The sequence below is a fragment of the Pleurodeles waltl genome, chromosome 4_1 (genome assembly GCF_031143425.1).
Source record: "Pleurodeles waltl isolate 20211129_DDA chromosome 4_1, aPleWal1.hap1.20221129, whole genome shotgun sequence".
NCBI lineage: Eukaryota > Metazoa > Chordata > Amphibia > Caudata > Salamandridae > Pleurodeles > Pleurodeles waltl.
This window is the reverse complement of record NC_090442.1, coordinates 219,045,745-219,060,551: the sequence shown is the minus strand read 5'-3', so window position 1 is coordinate 219,060,551 and position 14,807 is coordinate 219,045,745. Positions and strand designations below refer to the sequence as shown.

Genomic DNA, 14,807 nt, shown 5'->3' with positions numbered 1-14,807 from the left:
TTTTTTTTCTTTTCCATTTCTCTTCTCTGCTTCTGTTCCATCTGCCTCTTGCCTCTGTGCCCGCTTCTGGCCCCCTTTTTCTCTTCTTGCTGCTCCCACAACCGTTACCTGCTTCCCCTTTCCCACCTCCCCACACTTCTCCCACTCCTTACCTACTCTGCTGTGTGTTTTTCCACCTCTTCTTCCCACTTTCGGTAGCCCCCCATCCTCACCCCTATGCCCCTTCCCAGGCACACCATAGGCAAGTCCATCTGTGCCCGTCCACGGCTGTACTGCACTCAGCTCCAGGAACCCTGGTTCTTCGCCTCCCACAGCTACAATGCCAACGACCTCTGTGCCCTGAATCCCAGAAATCCCAGTGAGCTCTGGTGCCGTGCCTCTGCTTACACAGCAGTAGGCCTTTTCACCTGCTACAGCACACCTACCAGTGCACCATCCAGTAGCACGCAGACCTTCCACCACGCCGCACCAGCGCCTCATCACCGCTTGTGTGCCTCCTCCTTAACACGTGCTCACTGCGTAAACACGCCACTGAGCTGCAGAACCTCATCTGCACACTCGGACCCAACATTGTTTTTCTCACAAGACTTGGCTCAACTATTCACCCGCCCCTGACCGCCACGGCAGTACCTGAAAAGTACAAGATCACCCACTGGGACCGCATCAACAAACCCAGCGGAGGAATTGTCATCATCTATAATGAGACCTTCCAGTGCACCACCACTTCGGACAACCCCAACCTGGCCATGGATCACCTTAATGTCTAACTCCTAACTAATGGCAAGTGAACCATCTGAGGCACCCTCGCCTACTGGCCCCTTGAACCACACCCCAGCTTCTTCAACTTCATCACCGACTTCATGGCCCCCCTCTTCATTGACGCCAATCACTTTATATTCCTCAGCGACCTTAATTTCCACCTCAACTACCACAGCGACACCAACACCGCCAACCTTCTCGACTGCATGAACATCAGACTCACCCAACTCATCCACAACCCCACACACACTACAGTACACACCCAGGACCCTATATTCACCTCCAGCACACGCATCAGGTACAGCCACATTACCGAAATCACCTAGCCCGACCATGCCATCATCTATTTCAATATCACCAGCCCATATACAACTGTCTGCACTCGACAGAAAACCCCCCATCACAGCATGAGCAAAATGTCATAGACCCAATGGACCAACTCCCTCAAGCTCCAATCCCAGCTCTGCCAGGTCCCTCAACCAGACTGTCCGGAACTTCAACACTTGGATCACAAGCTGTGCCAACGGCATCGCCCCAGTCAAATACAGCAGTCACAGGAGATCCACAAAACAGGCCAGCTGGTATACTGAAGAACTTAGAACAGCAAAACATGTCTGCAAACAATGGGGAAGAAGATGGCACACAAAAAAGGACACTACAGGCTGGACCTCCTTCAAGACCTCCTTGAGCCTCTACCACCGGCTACTGAGGGAGACGAAGCCACTCGCATCAAACCCAGCTCCAGTCACAGCATGGAACTCTTCACATCATTAAAGAATTCTCCAAGCCTGCAGTCACAGAGAACAGCATCACCCCTTCCCAAGAACACTGCGACAACCTCACCATTTTCTGCCAGGACAAGGTCACCATCTTCTACAAGAGCTTCAAACGCCAGCCCATGGTTACAGACTTCCTCAACCTACACATCCCCAGCGCAACAAGCACAGACCAACGACTGACCAAATGAAACAGGCTCACCCCCAGGAAACTGCCACCATCATGAACGTTATCCACACAGGAGCTCCAGATGAACCCTACCCATACCCCATCTTCAATCTCGGAAGCCACAGAATTGGGCACAAACTCACCACCCTGCTCAACACCTCGATAACCACAGCCATGTTCCCAGAGGACTGAGAACACGCTGAGGTCAAACCCCTACTCAAGAAGCCATCATCCGATCCCCAGCAAACTCATCAATTACTGGTCCATCTCCTTGCTCCTTTTCCTGGCTAAGGTCCTGGTGAAAGGTATTAACAAACAACTTGCAAAACACCACTAGCAAAACCTTCTTTTCGACACCTCCCAGTCCAGATTCTGCATCAATCACAACACTGAGACCACCCTGATCACAGCCACTGAAGACATCTGAGCCCAGCTCAACAGAGGAGTGATGATGGCCCTGATCCTCTTCAACCTCTCAGCGGCATTTGACACTATCTCACACTGATCACAAGGCTACACGATATTGACATCCAAGGTGACCCTCTCAGATGGATGACATCCTTCTTCACCGAAAGAACACAGAAAGTCCACCTGCCTCCTTTCATCTCTGATCCCAAGGAAAACATCTGTGATGTCCCCTAGGGCTCATCCCTCATCCCCACCCTCTTCAACACCTACATGAAACCCTTGACCAACATTGTCATATCCCACGTACTTAACAGCATAAGCTGATGACCCTCAACTCATCCTTTCCCTCACCACGGACCCCACCACGCCCTGAACCAGCTTCCACAGGTGCATGGCGAGCATCACCACCTGGATGAGAGACAACTGCTGAACCTCAACACTGACAAAATAGAAGTACTGATCTTCAGCAACAAAAACACTCTCTGGAACGCTTCCTGGTGGCTCTTGGAACTAGGACTGGCACCCACCCCATTGGACCATGCGAAAAACCTCAGCATCATCCTGGATAGCAAGTTGACCATGAAGTTCTGGATTAACACAGTCTCCTCTGCTTGCTTCTTCACTCTGCGCATGATACAAAGAAATCTTCAAATGGCTTCCGCTGAGCACAAGGTGCACCACCGTACAAGCCCTCATCACAAGCAGACTGGACTATAGCAATGCTGTGTACTTGGGGATCGATGAACACCTCCTTCAGAGACTACGGACCATTCAGAAAGCCACAGTTACACTCATCCTTCACCTCCCCCGACAGACCCACAACACTCCTCATCTCAAAGAACTCTATAGGCTCCTGGTAAAAGAAGAGATTCCAAGTCAAGTTGCTGACCCACTCATTCAAGGCCCTACACAATCTAGGATCTGTCTACATCAAACACCACCAGAAGTTCCACCAATGAGCCAGACAACTACGCTCCGCGTCCCTCTCGCCCATACTCCCTGCATCAACAGAAGCTTTAGTGGAGGACCCTTCTTCACCTACCTCGCAGCAAAGACATGGCATGGTCTCGCCCTGCAGCTCCAGACCTCCCCTTCTTGACTGGAATTCCAAAAAGCGCTGAAGACCTAGCTATTCGACTGAGTCTCTTGGACCCTGCAAGTGCCTGGATACCCTCTTGGGTGAGTAGCTGTGCTATACAAACCGACTGATTGGTTACAGGTAAAGGGTTAAGGGAAGGGTTAAGGTGGTGTGTGTAAGGGGTTAATGGTGGAAAAGTAACAGGCTAAGTGTAAGGCTAAGAAGAAAAAGGCTAGTGTAAGGGGGTTAGAGTATGGGGATTAGGGTAGGGAGTTATGGGGCTTAAGAGTAAGGAGGTTAAGAAGTAAAGGGATAATGGGATTTGGGGATGTGTAACAGGGCAAGTGTTACACGGTAGGGAAACAAGAGTAAAATGTTTAGACTGTAAAGGTAAGGGATACAGGTTTAAAAAATGACTTAATAATAATGACCTGCAATGTCAGAGGCCTAAATGATCATAGAAAGGCACTGATTGTCCTGGCCTATTTAAAGCGGCATTCAGCTGACGTGACACTATTGCAAGAAATGTCCAAACACAAAGCTCCCTTTATGGATGATTCAATAAATGACCTCAGATGTAATCTGCTAGCACTCCTCTACTGTATACAACATATGGTATGATAATTGTGTTTATAGCCGTATTTAAACCTTTTATACAATAATAATCACACCTCTTGGGTCCTTTTATTCTTTTTTCTAAGTCTTGCCTTTTATTTATATGCTCACAGATTCATAATAATAAATCTACATATGTTTTTACAGTCCCCTCTAGAAATATGTTCCAAATTTTGTGCATTAATCTTTTAAAACCCTATTCCTAAAGCCCCGTGCAATGCCGAGTCCTTCTAAACAATAAAAAAAAAGAATCTTTATATGCAATCATTAATACACAAATAGCAATAAAAAATATTTTTCACAATTATCAAAATTCTTCTTAAAAATGTGTCATATAATCATTAATACACAATTGTGTATAGCCATCCTTTATCAAAATTATCAACATTTTTCTTAGACGTTTGCAAGAAACCCATCTAATGTGGAAGACGAGTGATAGTTACATAAGGTGGTTTGGGGGTACATCCGACACCTCCACATTCACCTCTCATGCACGTGGTGTGCTCATATGGATCAGGAATGGTTGCTAACTGACTGTACTAGATACAACCGCCACCAATGTTGGTTGATATGTGATCATACTTAGCAAAATAGAGACTAATAATTGTCTTCGTGTATGGTCACAACTATGACCATGCAGACTTTTTTGTGACCTTCATCAGAAGATAGCTAAACATCAACGTGACACAATTTTATGGGGAGGGGACCTCAATTGCACCCTCAACACAGTTCTGGGCAGGTCTTCCGATGCGCATAAGAGGTCGTCTGCTGCTTCCCGAGAACTTAAACAGATAATGGAACTAGACCTCCTGTTTGACATATTGAGGCACCATAACCCCAACCTTAGGGAGTTCACATACTACTCTGTGCACAATATGCCCTCATGCATTGAATAGTTCTTAACATCCAGGGATGTAGCTTCCTCGGTGCGCATGTGCGGACACCTTCCCGGAACATTATCGGATCACTCACTGGTGCTGATCACCTTATGTGTTCCAAGCAGGTATCCCAGCTGCTTTTCCTGATGATTCCCTTTGGAATCCCTACTGGGCACAGTTCAGAACCGAAATAGCCACAGCAGTTGCTGAATACTTTGGAAGAATCGTGGGGACAGTTGACCACTTCGAGGCATTTACCTTATGGAAATAAATATAACCAAACATGCAGGGATTCTCTGTTCCATACAATTAAGCTTACAATGCTTGAAAAATGAAATAGGTCAACTAGAGCGGACTCATGATTAGACAAAAGACAATAGTATCTGGTGCAATAGCCAGGCCAAATTTGAGGAGTTTCAAGACTTTTCCAGATAGAGATGGCAAGCACCTAGATAAATATGCAATGGCTGGGGTGTATGGTGAGGGAGAAAGACTGGGCGGAACGCTTTCACAATTAATATGTCTAAAAACAGTCAGGCTATGTAATAATAAGTAGAGACTCCACCCATGGTATACTGCTTTACGACTCCACCCGCAGCGCCGCAGTTTCATCAATACTACGAGGAGCTCTATACTTCCTGAAGTAGGCCCCCATCTTCACAGAGTAAGACGTACTTAAGCGACTTGACTATGGCCTGGCTTGAGGATGTGCATAGGGAACACCTTCTGGCACCACGCACCCCAGAAGAGATAAGACAAGTCATTATGTCCATGCCAAGCGGGGAAGCACCTGGCACAGATGTCCCCTCCACAAACTTCTGTAAAGAATTTGTCACGGACCTGACCCTACAAATCATGATGTTGTTTGAGATTGCGATGAAGAGGGAATACTTACCCCAACTATGCACAAGACTCTAATCATTGCACTTTTGAAAACAGATAAACCTGTAATTCACTGTTCCGCATATCGACCGCTGTTGCTTCTTAATATAAATACGAAAATATTTGCAAAAATATTGGACAATTATCTTAGCACTCTGATGCTGGATCTGGTACTGCGCTAGCAACCAGAGTTTATACTGGGAGGCCTAACCACCAACAATCTCGGAACTCTATTCAAGATACTAAAAAGATGGACCCTGAAGTCCACCCCACAGCTGTGTTTCTAGATGCTGAAAAGGCATTTGACCCCTTGGAATGGTATTTTATGTTTTTTTGTGTTGGCGAAATTAGGCCTGGGGGATAATTTTTACAATCTAGTGCGGCTGTCATACACCTCGCCCAAGGCCCATGTCAAAAGAAATAATGAACTCTCCGAACCCATTAACCTAACACGTGGTACTAGACAGGGATACCCCCAATCACCCATATTATTTGCACTGGTGGTTGAACTACTGGCATGCGCACTGAGAGAACAACATGGCCATAGAGACTTGTGGGTCCTCGGTCGACAGTTAGTAGTACCTGCTTATGCAGAAAACATACTGTTGTATGTCAAGGACCCTGAGGTGAACCTCTCACCAGTACTCAAGGAAATCATAAAGTTTGGCAGTATGTCTGGACTAAAATTAATTGGACCATGTCTTCAATCTTTCCCCTGACAACTACCACCACAAATTGCCCGATTTATTTCCCATTACAGTGGACTTTTGCTCCTGTCCACTGTCAGGGGATTAGAGTGCACATGAATCCCAGGGAGGATAACCAAACCCAGTATGGAATGGTGATCACTAAACTTGCCAATAACATTGACAGATGGGCGAAACTCCCACTGACGATGTAAGGTAGGATCTCCATAATAAAAATGGTGGTTCTGCCTAAACTATCATTTTTTTCCAGAACATTCCGATTGCTCTTAGAACCTTCGTCATCAGTCCAAAAGAAATGATGGTCCCCCTAGCGTAGGCCGAGAAGCACCCTCAGATCGCTTGGGCCTCAGTTATTCTTCCATGTGATCGGGGTGGCCATGCAGCCCCTGGTTGAGCGACATTATTCAATTGCACAGACCCACATCATGTGTAGTTGGCTGTACAGCACTCTGGCAGTAGTGCGGACCTCTTGGGTAAGGTCGCTGCTTCAGAAGCATGGAGGGTCTGCTTTAGACTCGCCAGCCACAGGATGGAGCGGTGCCTGGGCACAACTTGAGAGAATGCAGCTGACTAAGCTAGGCGGCTGGTAAACTGATGGGGTTTTTGCAATATGTCCATCACAAGGGACCGCACCCCGGAGCTCACAGCGCTCGATATTTTCCTGTACTATGGAATCCGAAGTTCAGTTAAAGCTGCATTTCCGGAGTTCGGTGGACCTGCAACTTTGCCGCTGCTTCATGCATGATGCGCAGGACCAGTTCATTGCACGTACTCTCCCGACTCTATGCGCTACCGTGGGCCTCCTCAAGAGTGTGTGCGCAGTGGCAAGCAGCCCTACACAGAGAAGCAACAGATGAGCCGTGGATCTAGGGAAGTGTCGCTGAAAGCCAGACATGCATTCATTCACTCCAATTCCATCCGGTTATTTTATTACTCCCGGGAAAGCTTACACAAGGTCGGTCCGCGGGACGATTCGAGCTGCTTCCCCTGTCCCAGCGAGAGGCCAGGCTTTTTCCATATAGCACGGGCATGCCAGTCATACATGGTTATTGGCTTGAAATCTGTTTAGAGCTCGGTAAAATGGGTGATGCCCGTATGGAGTCGTCTCCCGTAATGGCGCTCTTAGGATGTGTAATAACTATCCTAACTCGTGTACATAACTACCCCACATTGGCGCTAATCCTGGCAAAAAGACCAGTAGGGATGTGAGGGGGAGAGACCCCCTGACACTGGCGGCCTGGGTAATGTACTTTTTAAACTGCAGTACAGTGTCGACCAACTTCAGTATGCTAATGCTTGTGAAAAGTAGGCCGAAGGACATATGGGCACCGCTAAAAACATATTTAGCCGATAATGGTCCCGAGGACTAAGGACCACCTGGGACAGCATCACTATTGCGATCCCCAAATCTCCCCAAATGGACGAAAGTGAAGGAGTTAATTCTATATAAACCAAAGGTCAACTTCATGTATTGTTCTGCGTCTTTTACCTTCGGCCTACCGGCTTATGTGCACTGTATCTGAGCTTTGTCACCTTTTTATACAACTATCTTTAACAATGCATACATTACCTACTGCCCGTAAGCTTTAATTCTCCACTGTTGTCCACACAAACCATAAATAAAGAGGAAAAAACATGTCTTTTTTGTTAATTATAATGGGGTGATATTTTGCAAATAATATTTAGGACACAATATTTTTGTCAGATGAGATTGAGGCCTCAATATTTTTGCACCATACCAACAGATGAGTTGAACAAATGGGTAGTGAGGGAGAAAAGGAAATCAGAGTTCTTTCCTCATATGAGAAAAACACACGCACACATACATACACTCTCTCTCTCTGCTGAACTTGCTCACTTAAAAAGACAGTAGAATGTATACACTGCAACCTAGAATCCAAAATATTGTTAAATTGACATAATGTGTCTCAAACACCATACTGGAGAAGATTAAAAAATCGGCCACCATTAAAATGTTCACAGCAAACAAATTTGCTGTTTAGAACCAATTCAGGTACATCTTCACTAACCAAAAAGTCCAGATGTCTGTGAACTCATGGCTAACTGTGGAGCAAAAGGCAGTGAACCAGTGATGATGCGATATATTCTGTGTACTCCACTGTAGTAGGAAGATAATGCAAAGAGCACCACATCAGCCATGAATGTCTCAGTGAGCCCCTGCCCGAGATTTTCAGGTGGCTTAGGGGACTTTCTGCAGTGTGTACTAATGTTTTCCTTAACTCTAAGACCTTTCCTCCTTGGGGCCCTCAGCATGTGCAGCAACTAGAAACAGCGTCAGCAGAGTTATTCTTTGTTTGTTTCCCCATATCTCGACTGAGACAGGCTTGCCTTGTACACAGGTATATGTTGTTACCTGGCCTTTACTCTGCACATCATTCCCAGTCGTATTGGCTTACTATCATGCCTAACATTTAATAAGTACATTTTTCACATGTTTGAGCTTCCACCTTCCCAGTCAAATCCTGAGGAGGGGTAGAAAGTGAAGATCCAAGGATGGGGCCAAAAATGCTGCCCTGTGAGCACTTCAGCCTTCCTTCCCCAGGGACTGCTTGACATGGCATTGCATTGTCTGATTCGATCTCTTTGGACCCCTGGATTGATGTTTGTTTGGAGGACTATCATGGCCTCAGAGGGAGTCGAGGACTGAGGCATCGGCTCATGCCAAGCAGGTAAGGATTACGCCGTAGTTAATAGGCTTTCTCTGCAGCATAAGAGTGAGAAGATGCACTTGGTCATAGGGACCAAAGAGACGAATTTAACCGCAAGGCCAACAATGTGGAGAGATAAGCTAATAGCAGGAGCTAAAGAGGCACATTAATTTAACAGCTGCAGCTAGATGCTGTGGAGATGTCCGAATTGTGGGTGATAGTGAAATAATTGTGAATGGTTTGGTGGGGATCAGCAATCTTGGCAGCATATCAACTACTAAAGTTAGCAACAGGACGTGGACCAGTGAACAGACACCTTTTGGCATTCTGCTTGAATTTCATTGGCACAACTCAATCAGACACAACGTTAAAGGCGGCTCACATATGGCAAGGTAGTCAGAGTCTGACCGAGGTCTGCTTTAAGGAGGACAAGAGTGCATGAGCAAGTGTTGATGTCTGGTTAAGTGACAGAGGATTAGTCCACTACATCTGGAGAACAGTGTGCAAGTATTGCAGAGAGGTCTATGACCTAGAAGAATAGAATTTACCGTCACATTGTACATCACTGTCACCCCCTGGAAAATTTGAAACAGGATTCAGATACAAAGTAAAACACAGTATCTCCCGACAATTTCGGGTGATCTCAGTTTAGGCAATGGCAAACAGTTTGATCATAGTTGCCATTCTTTCTAAAATACAGCTTCTGCGGAATATACTAAGAATATCTGGTTCTCATAAGGACCCGCGAATACATCCAGGAGTAATTGTCAAACTGACAACTTTATATTCTGCCACTTGGGTCATTTCATTAATAGCATCCGGTAGGTGGTGGTATGGTGCCAAGGGTGCTTGAACAATTATGAGTGGGGTACCGTCTAACACCCCTGTAAAGGCATACGGGAAAAAGCCATGTACTACTTAAAATAAAGAGCTAGTGTAATTAATGATGGATTCTGGTTCAATTAGGGGGAGGAGGAGCAGGTCAAAAGTGCATTTTGAAACATATTATAACAATATTATGGTATACATGTGAACGCTAGGTCGTTGGCCAGAGATTCATTTGTTTGTCAGGATTCCAGTTTGTACAAAAATCCCACACTTTTTCCCAGCACACACTTTGTCAGATAAAACCTGGAAGTGTATGTGTGGAGGAATACATCTATAGCCTGACTGTTCAAGCTCAGAACAAGAGTAAACGTTATTATCTTGTTACCCCTCATTCCAAGGCGTAGAGCCCGGAATGGGTAGCTATTACCACAGCTGTATTAACTGGGAATGGAAATACCCTCCTCACATACCACGAGTCTCATAATGGGACCAACTGTGTTTTAATGTTGCTGATGTTTCTTGAAATACTTGAAAATGTTAATTTGTAAACGAAGATATTGTTATGTACGTGTGCTATAAAACAGTGACTCGCTGCACCCTTATCCTTACACATTCTCCTGCAAACAGCACGAGGGCCACTAGATTTCTGTTAAAAATGCCTTCTCTTTTGAGTCAGAGAAAGGAAAGTAAACACTAACTTAAAGAACTTCTAGTCACTGGTTAGAAGAAGCTCTCTGGCATGTTTGACCGTCCTTCTTTGAAAATGTATTACATGTTGCAAGACACACGTGTAAAGGCCTGTTTGTTGTACAGTTTCAAAGTGAATTTCCTCAAGGGTGTCTGGGGGTGCTGCAGCATGGCCCGCACCCCTAGTTCCAGCGCCACCGTGTTGGCTGTTCTGTTTTGCAATGATATATTTTAAAGGGAACCCCTCACATATTTCCATGTTTGTTCCTTGCTTTCAGGGGAATCCGCTTCCTCCAGATCCTGCGCATGCTGCACGTGGATCGCCAGGGCGGCACATGGAGGCTTCTGGGATCTGTAGTGTTCATTCACCGCCAGGTATTGCTTCGTGTACTTGAAGCACCACATTCATTCTTATTAATTCATGCAATGCCTGCTGCAGTGAGGGGGCCGGTGACAGCATCATAGAAAGTAGTGCGTTTTCCGAAAAATTGAGAATCCCACTTTATAGTGCTGTGCATAAGTCAAGGGAGAGAGGAAGCAAATTTTAATGATAAACAAAGGAAAGCTTTCATTTGGTGAAATAAAGAGAGAAGGAAGAAAACACCATGAAGTATGGTGAAAAGGCTAGAATTGGATTGCCATAAAGCACGATTGCCACCTTGCTCAATTTCATCTGCGCCACCTTTAAACTATTGAGCTGTCCTGTAAGAAGTCATTATTATAAGGTGTGTTAGTTCAGTGGACACAACCCATGTACTACAAGTTACAAGTCCCGATCACAGACGGGTAAATGAAAGGTCAAGACTGCAACACAGAGGTGCAGGCTAATTTTCACTTTCACATATACCTTCTACCTTTCTCACGGCTTGCAAATGCGATGCACGTGAGGTAGTATAACCTATGGGCTTTCTGGGGTCTCAGCTGTGCAAATGGTGTTTTTTGCGCTGCATGTGGGACATTTATATGGTTAGTGCGGTGATGTTGCATTCTAAAGTAGTGAAGCTGATGATTTTTCCTCCTACGTGTCCACATGTTCTCATAACATATGTTCTCATATGTTCTCATAACATATGTGGTGGGAATAGCCCGTAAAATGGGAGAGAACACGTCTACCCTGCCTGCAGTAGAGCGTGCAGAGAAGGCAAGTCTGCTCCCAGCCAAGGGGTGATTTAAACTTGCTCCCAGCAGCTGGGAGCAGATTTCAGTACTGTTTAGGAAACAGAACAGATATTGCTCCTTCCCAGAGAGTGCAAGTGTAAATAGCTGCTCCCTTCCTGCAGGAGCAATACTGGCTCCCGCACCATGCAGGGAGTGACCACGGGGGCCCTGGGGCTCCCCCTGTGCCACTCTGCTCTACCTTATTCCACTTTATGCCACAACACTCTAACCCACTCCAGTGTACTCTATTCCACTTTATGCCACAACACTCTAACCCACTCCAGTGTACTCTATTCCACTGTACGCCACTCCACTGTATGCCGCTCCATGCCACTCCACTCTACACAGTTCCACTGTACACCACTCCAAGCCAGTGCATTCCTCACCACTCACCTGTGTGCTGTTCCATTGTATGCCTTTCCACTTTATGCCACTCCAGTCCAGTCCACTCAACTCTACCCCACCCCACTCTACCCCATTCTCCTCTATGCTACTCCACTTATCACTATTCCACTGTATGCCACTCCACTCTATACCACTCCAATGTACGCTACTACACTCATTGCTGTTCCACTTTGTGCCACTCCATGCTACGCTATTCCATGCTTCACTATTTCACTCAATGCCAATCCACTCTATCCCACTCCATGGCACACCACTCCACTATTCTACTCTCTGCCACTTCACCCCGTTGTACTCTATGCTATTCCATTCTACCCTACCCCACTCCACTCACTTGCTATCCCACTCCCCTCTACGCGCTCCACTTTATGCTATTCCACTGTTTTCCACTATACTGTACCTCACTCCACTGTTTGCCACTCCACTCTATGCTACTCTACTCTATGCTATCCCACTCTACCAATCTCCACTCTTTGCTACTCCACTATATGCTATTCTACTATATGCCACTCCACCCTACACGATTCAGCTCTGTTCCACTCCACTGTAAGCTACTCCAATGTATGGCACTCCACTCTACTTTACTCTACGCTATTGCAGTTTACCCCACTCCACTGTACACCACTCCACTCTATATCACTTCATTCTACATCACACCCCGTATGTCACTTCACTGTACTGTACTCCACTCTACCGCACTCCACTGTACACTATTTTACTGTACGCTAGAAACAAAGGTTAAAACTTTGTTATAGGTAGGAAAACTTTATTCTTTCTATACAAACCAAACTTAAAATACACCATCACTACATATACCTTAAATGTATAAATTATCCACCACATTTAAATTAATATAACTTTATTTATTCTTTACCCACAAACTAAACTTAAACTACACAAAAATGTAAAATTCTAAACCCATACTTATAACTTTCATTTATAATTTGCACAACACCTTCAAATTATTATAACTCACTCACCTCCATATACAGTGTATTCAACTTGGTAGCCACTCTACATAAGCTATAACTCTCCACTCTAACATGCAATGTGTTCTCCCAAAGATATGATTTGCAATGTCATAACTGTTATTCTAAATACTAATATTTTAGGTGGTATAAGCAGCAGAGGCTGCCACGAATCTGAAGGGGAGGGCGGACGGAGAGGGGAAAAAAATAATAATAAAAAAAATAAACGTACCTTACCGCAGTGTCCTGCTGTTTCACTCCTGTTCCCTCAATGTGGTATCCCAGAATTCACTGGGACACCAGCACAGGCTCCCCAGCAATCCTGGCGCTGTTTTCATGCTAAAGCTAGCATGAAAGCAGTGCCAGGATTGGTCTGAGTGGCTCAGACTGCTGCTCAATCAATCAATCATATGTTTTAAAGCGCACTACTCATGCATAGGGTCTCAAGACACTGAGGGGTGTGTCCCCAGAGATCAGTTGAAGAGCAGGATTTTTCTGAACTGAGGCAGCAATGGTGACTGTCTGAGATGATGGGGTCAGGTGTTCCACCCTTTTCATGCCAGGTATGTGAAAGTTCTTCCTCCAACCGAGCACTTCTTTATGCAGGGTACTTTGGTGAGTGACTGCTGAGACGAACGGAGAGGTCTGGAAGGGAAGTACCAGGTGATGCTGTGGTTGAGATAGCTGGGTCCACGGTCGTGGAGGGCTCTGTAGGCATGCACGAGGAGTTTGAAATTGATCCTCCTTCCGACAGTGAACCAGTAGAGGTTTTTCAGGTGTTCTGTGATGTGCTCTCGACAGGGAATGTTTAGGACGAGTCTGGCGGCGGCGTTCTGAGTTTGTTGTAGCTTGCTCAGGTTCTTCTTGGCGGTTACGGCATAGAGGGCGTTGCTCATGATTAGTGCGTGTGTCATGGTTTTTCGGCAGTCGGTTGGTATCCATCTGAAGATCTTTCGTAGGAGTCGGAGGATGTGGAAGCAGGTGGAGGTGACGGAGTTGACCTGTCTGGTCATGGTGAGCGTTGAGTCGAGGATGACGCCGAGGTTACGTGTGTGGTTTGTGGGGGGCCTGCCGAGTGTCGAGGGCCACCAAGACTCATCCCAGGCTGAGGAGGAAGGTCCCATGATGAGGATCTCGGTTTTGTCAGAGTTCAGCTTAAGGCAGTTCTTCCTCATCCAGGTGGCGACTGCTTCCATCTCGTCCCTGAAATTCTTTTTGGCTGTTGAGGAGTTCTCAGTCAGGGAGATGATCAGCTGGGTGTTAATTTGCATAGGAGAGATGTTCATACATAACCATAGTTCCTGACGATAGGAGCGAGCGGGGTCATGTAGATGTCGAACAGCATGCGGCTCAATGATGATCCTTGGGGTACCTACAGCTGATGTATGTAGGTTCTGACAGGTGTGGTGGGAGTCGGACTTTTTGTGTTCTGCCTGTCAGGAAGGAGTGTATCCATTGAAGGGCCTTGCTGAGTATGCCTGCTGCATGGAGTCTGGCGCATAGGGTGCGGGTGGATACTGCATCGAAGACGGCTGAAAGATCTAGTAGGATGAGGGTTGCGGTATATCTGCGGTCGAGGCAGGAGCGGATGTCGTCTGTGGCGGTGAGCAGGGCAGTTTTGGTGCTGTGGTTAGTTCTGAATCCTGATTGGGAAACGTCCAAGATGTTGTTGTCCTCGATGTGTTGGTGCAGCTGAGTGTTGATTGCTTTCTTGGTGACTTTAGCTGGGAAAGGCATCAGCGAGATGGGGCGGTAGTTCTTGAGATCCATTAGGTCGGCTGTGGGTTTCTTCAGAAGTGGTCAGATCTCGGTGTGCTTCCAGT

General features: G+C 46.1%; 1 protein-coding gene across 1 annotated transcript in view; it reads left to right on the top strand.

Moving 5' to 3' along the window:
• LOC138287148 (potassium voltage-gated channel subfamily KQT member 1-like) overlaps positions 1–14,807 on the top strand; it is a 750,297-nt gene that overhangs the window by 396,572 nt on the left and 338,918 nt on the right. Inside the window, exon 5 of the mRNA XM_069227507.1 lies at positions 10,735–10,831. Coding sequence (XP_069083608.1) covers positions 10,735–10,831 — 97 coding nt within the window. The remainder of the gene's footprint in view (positions 1–10,734; positions 10,832–14,807) is intronic.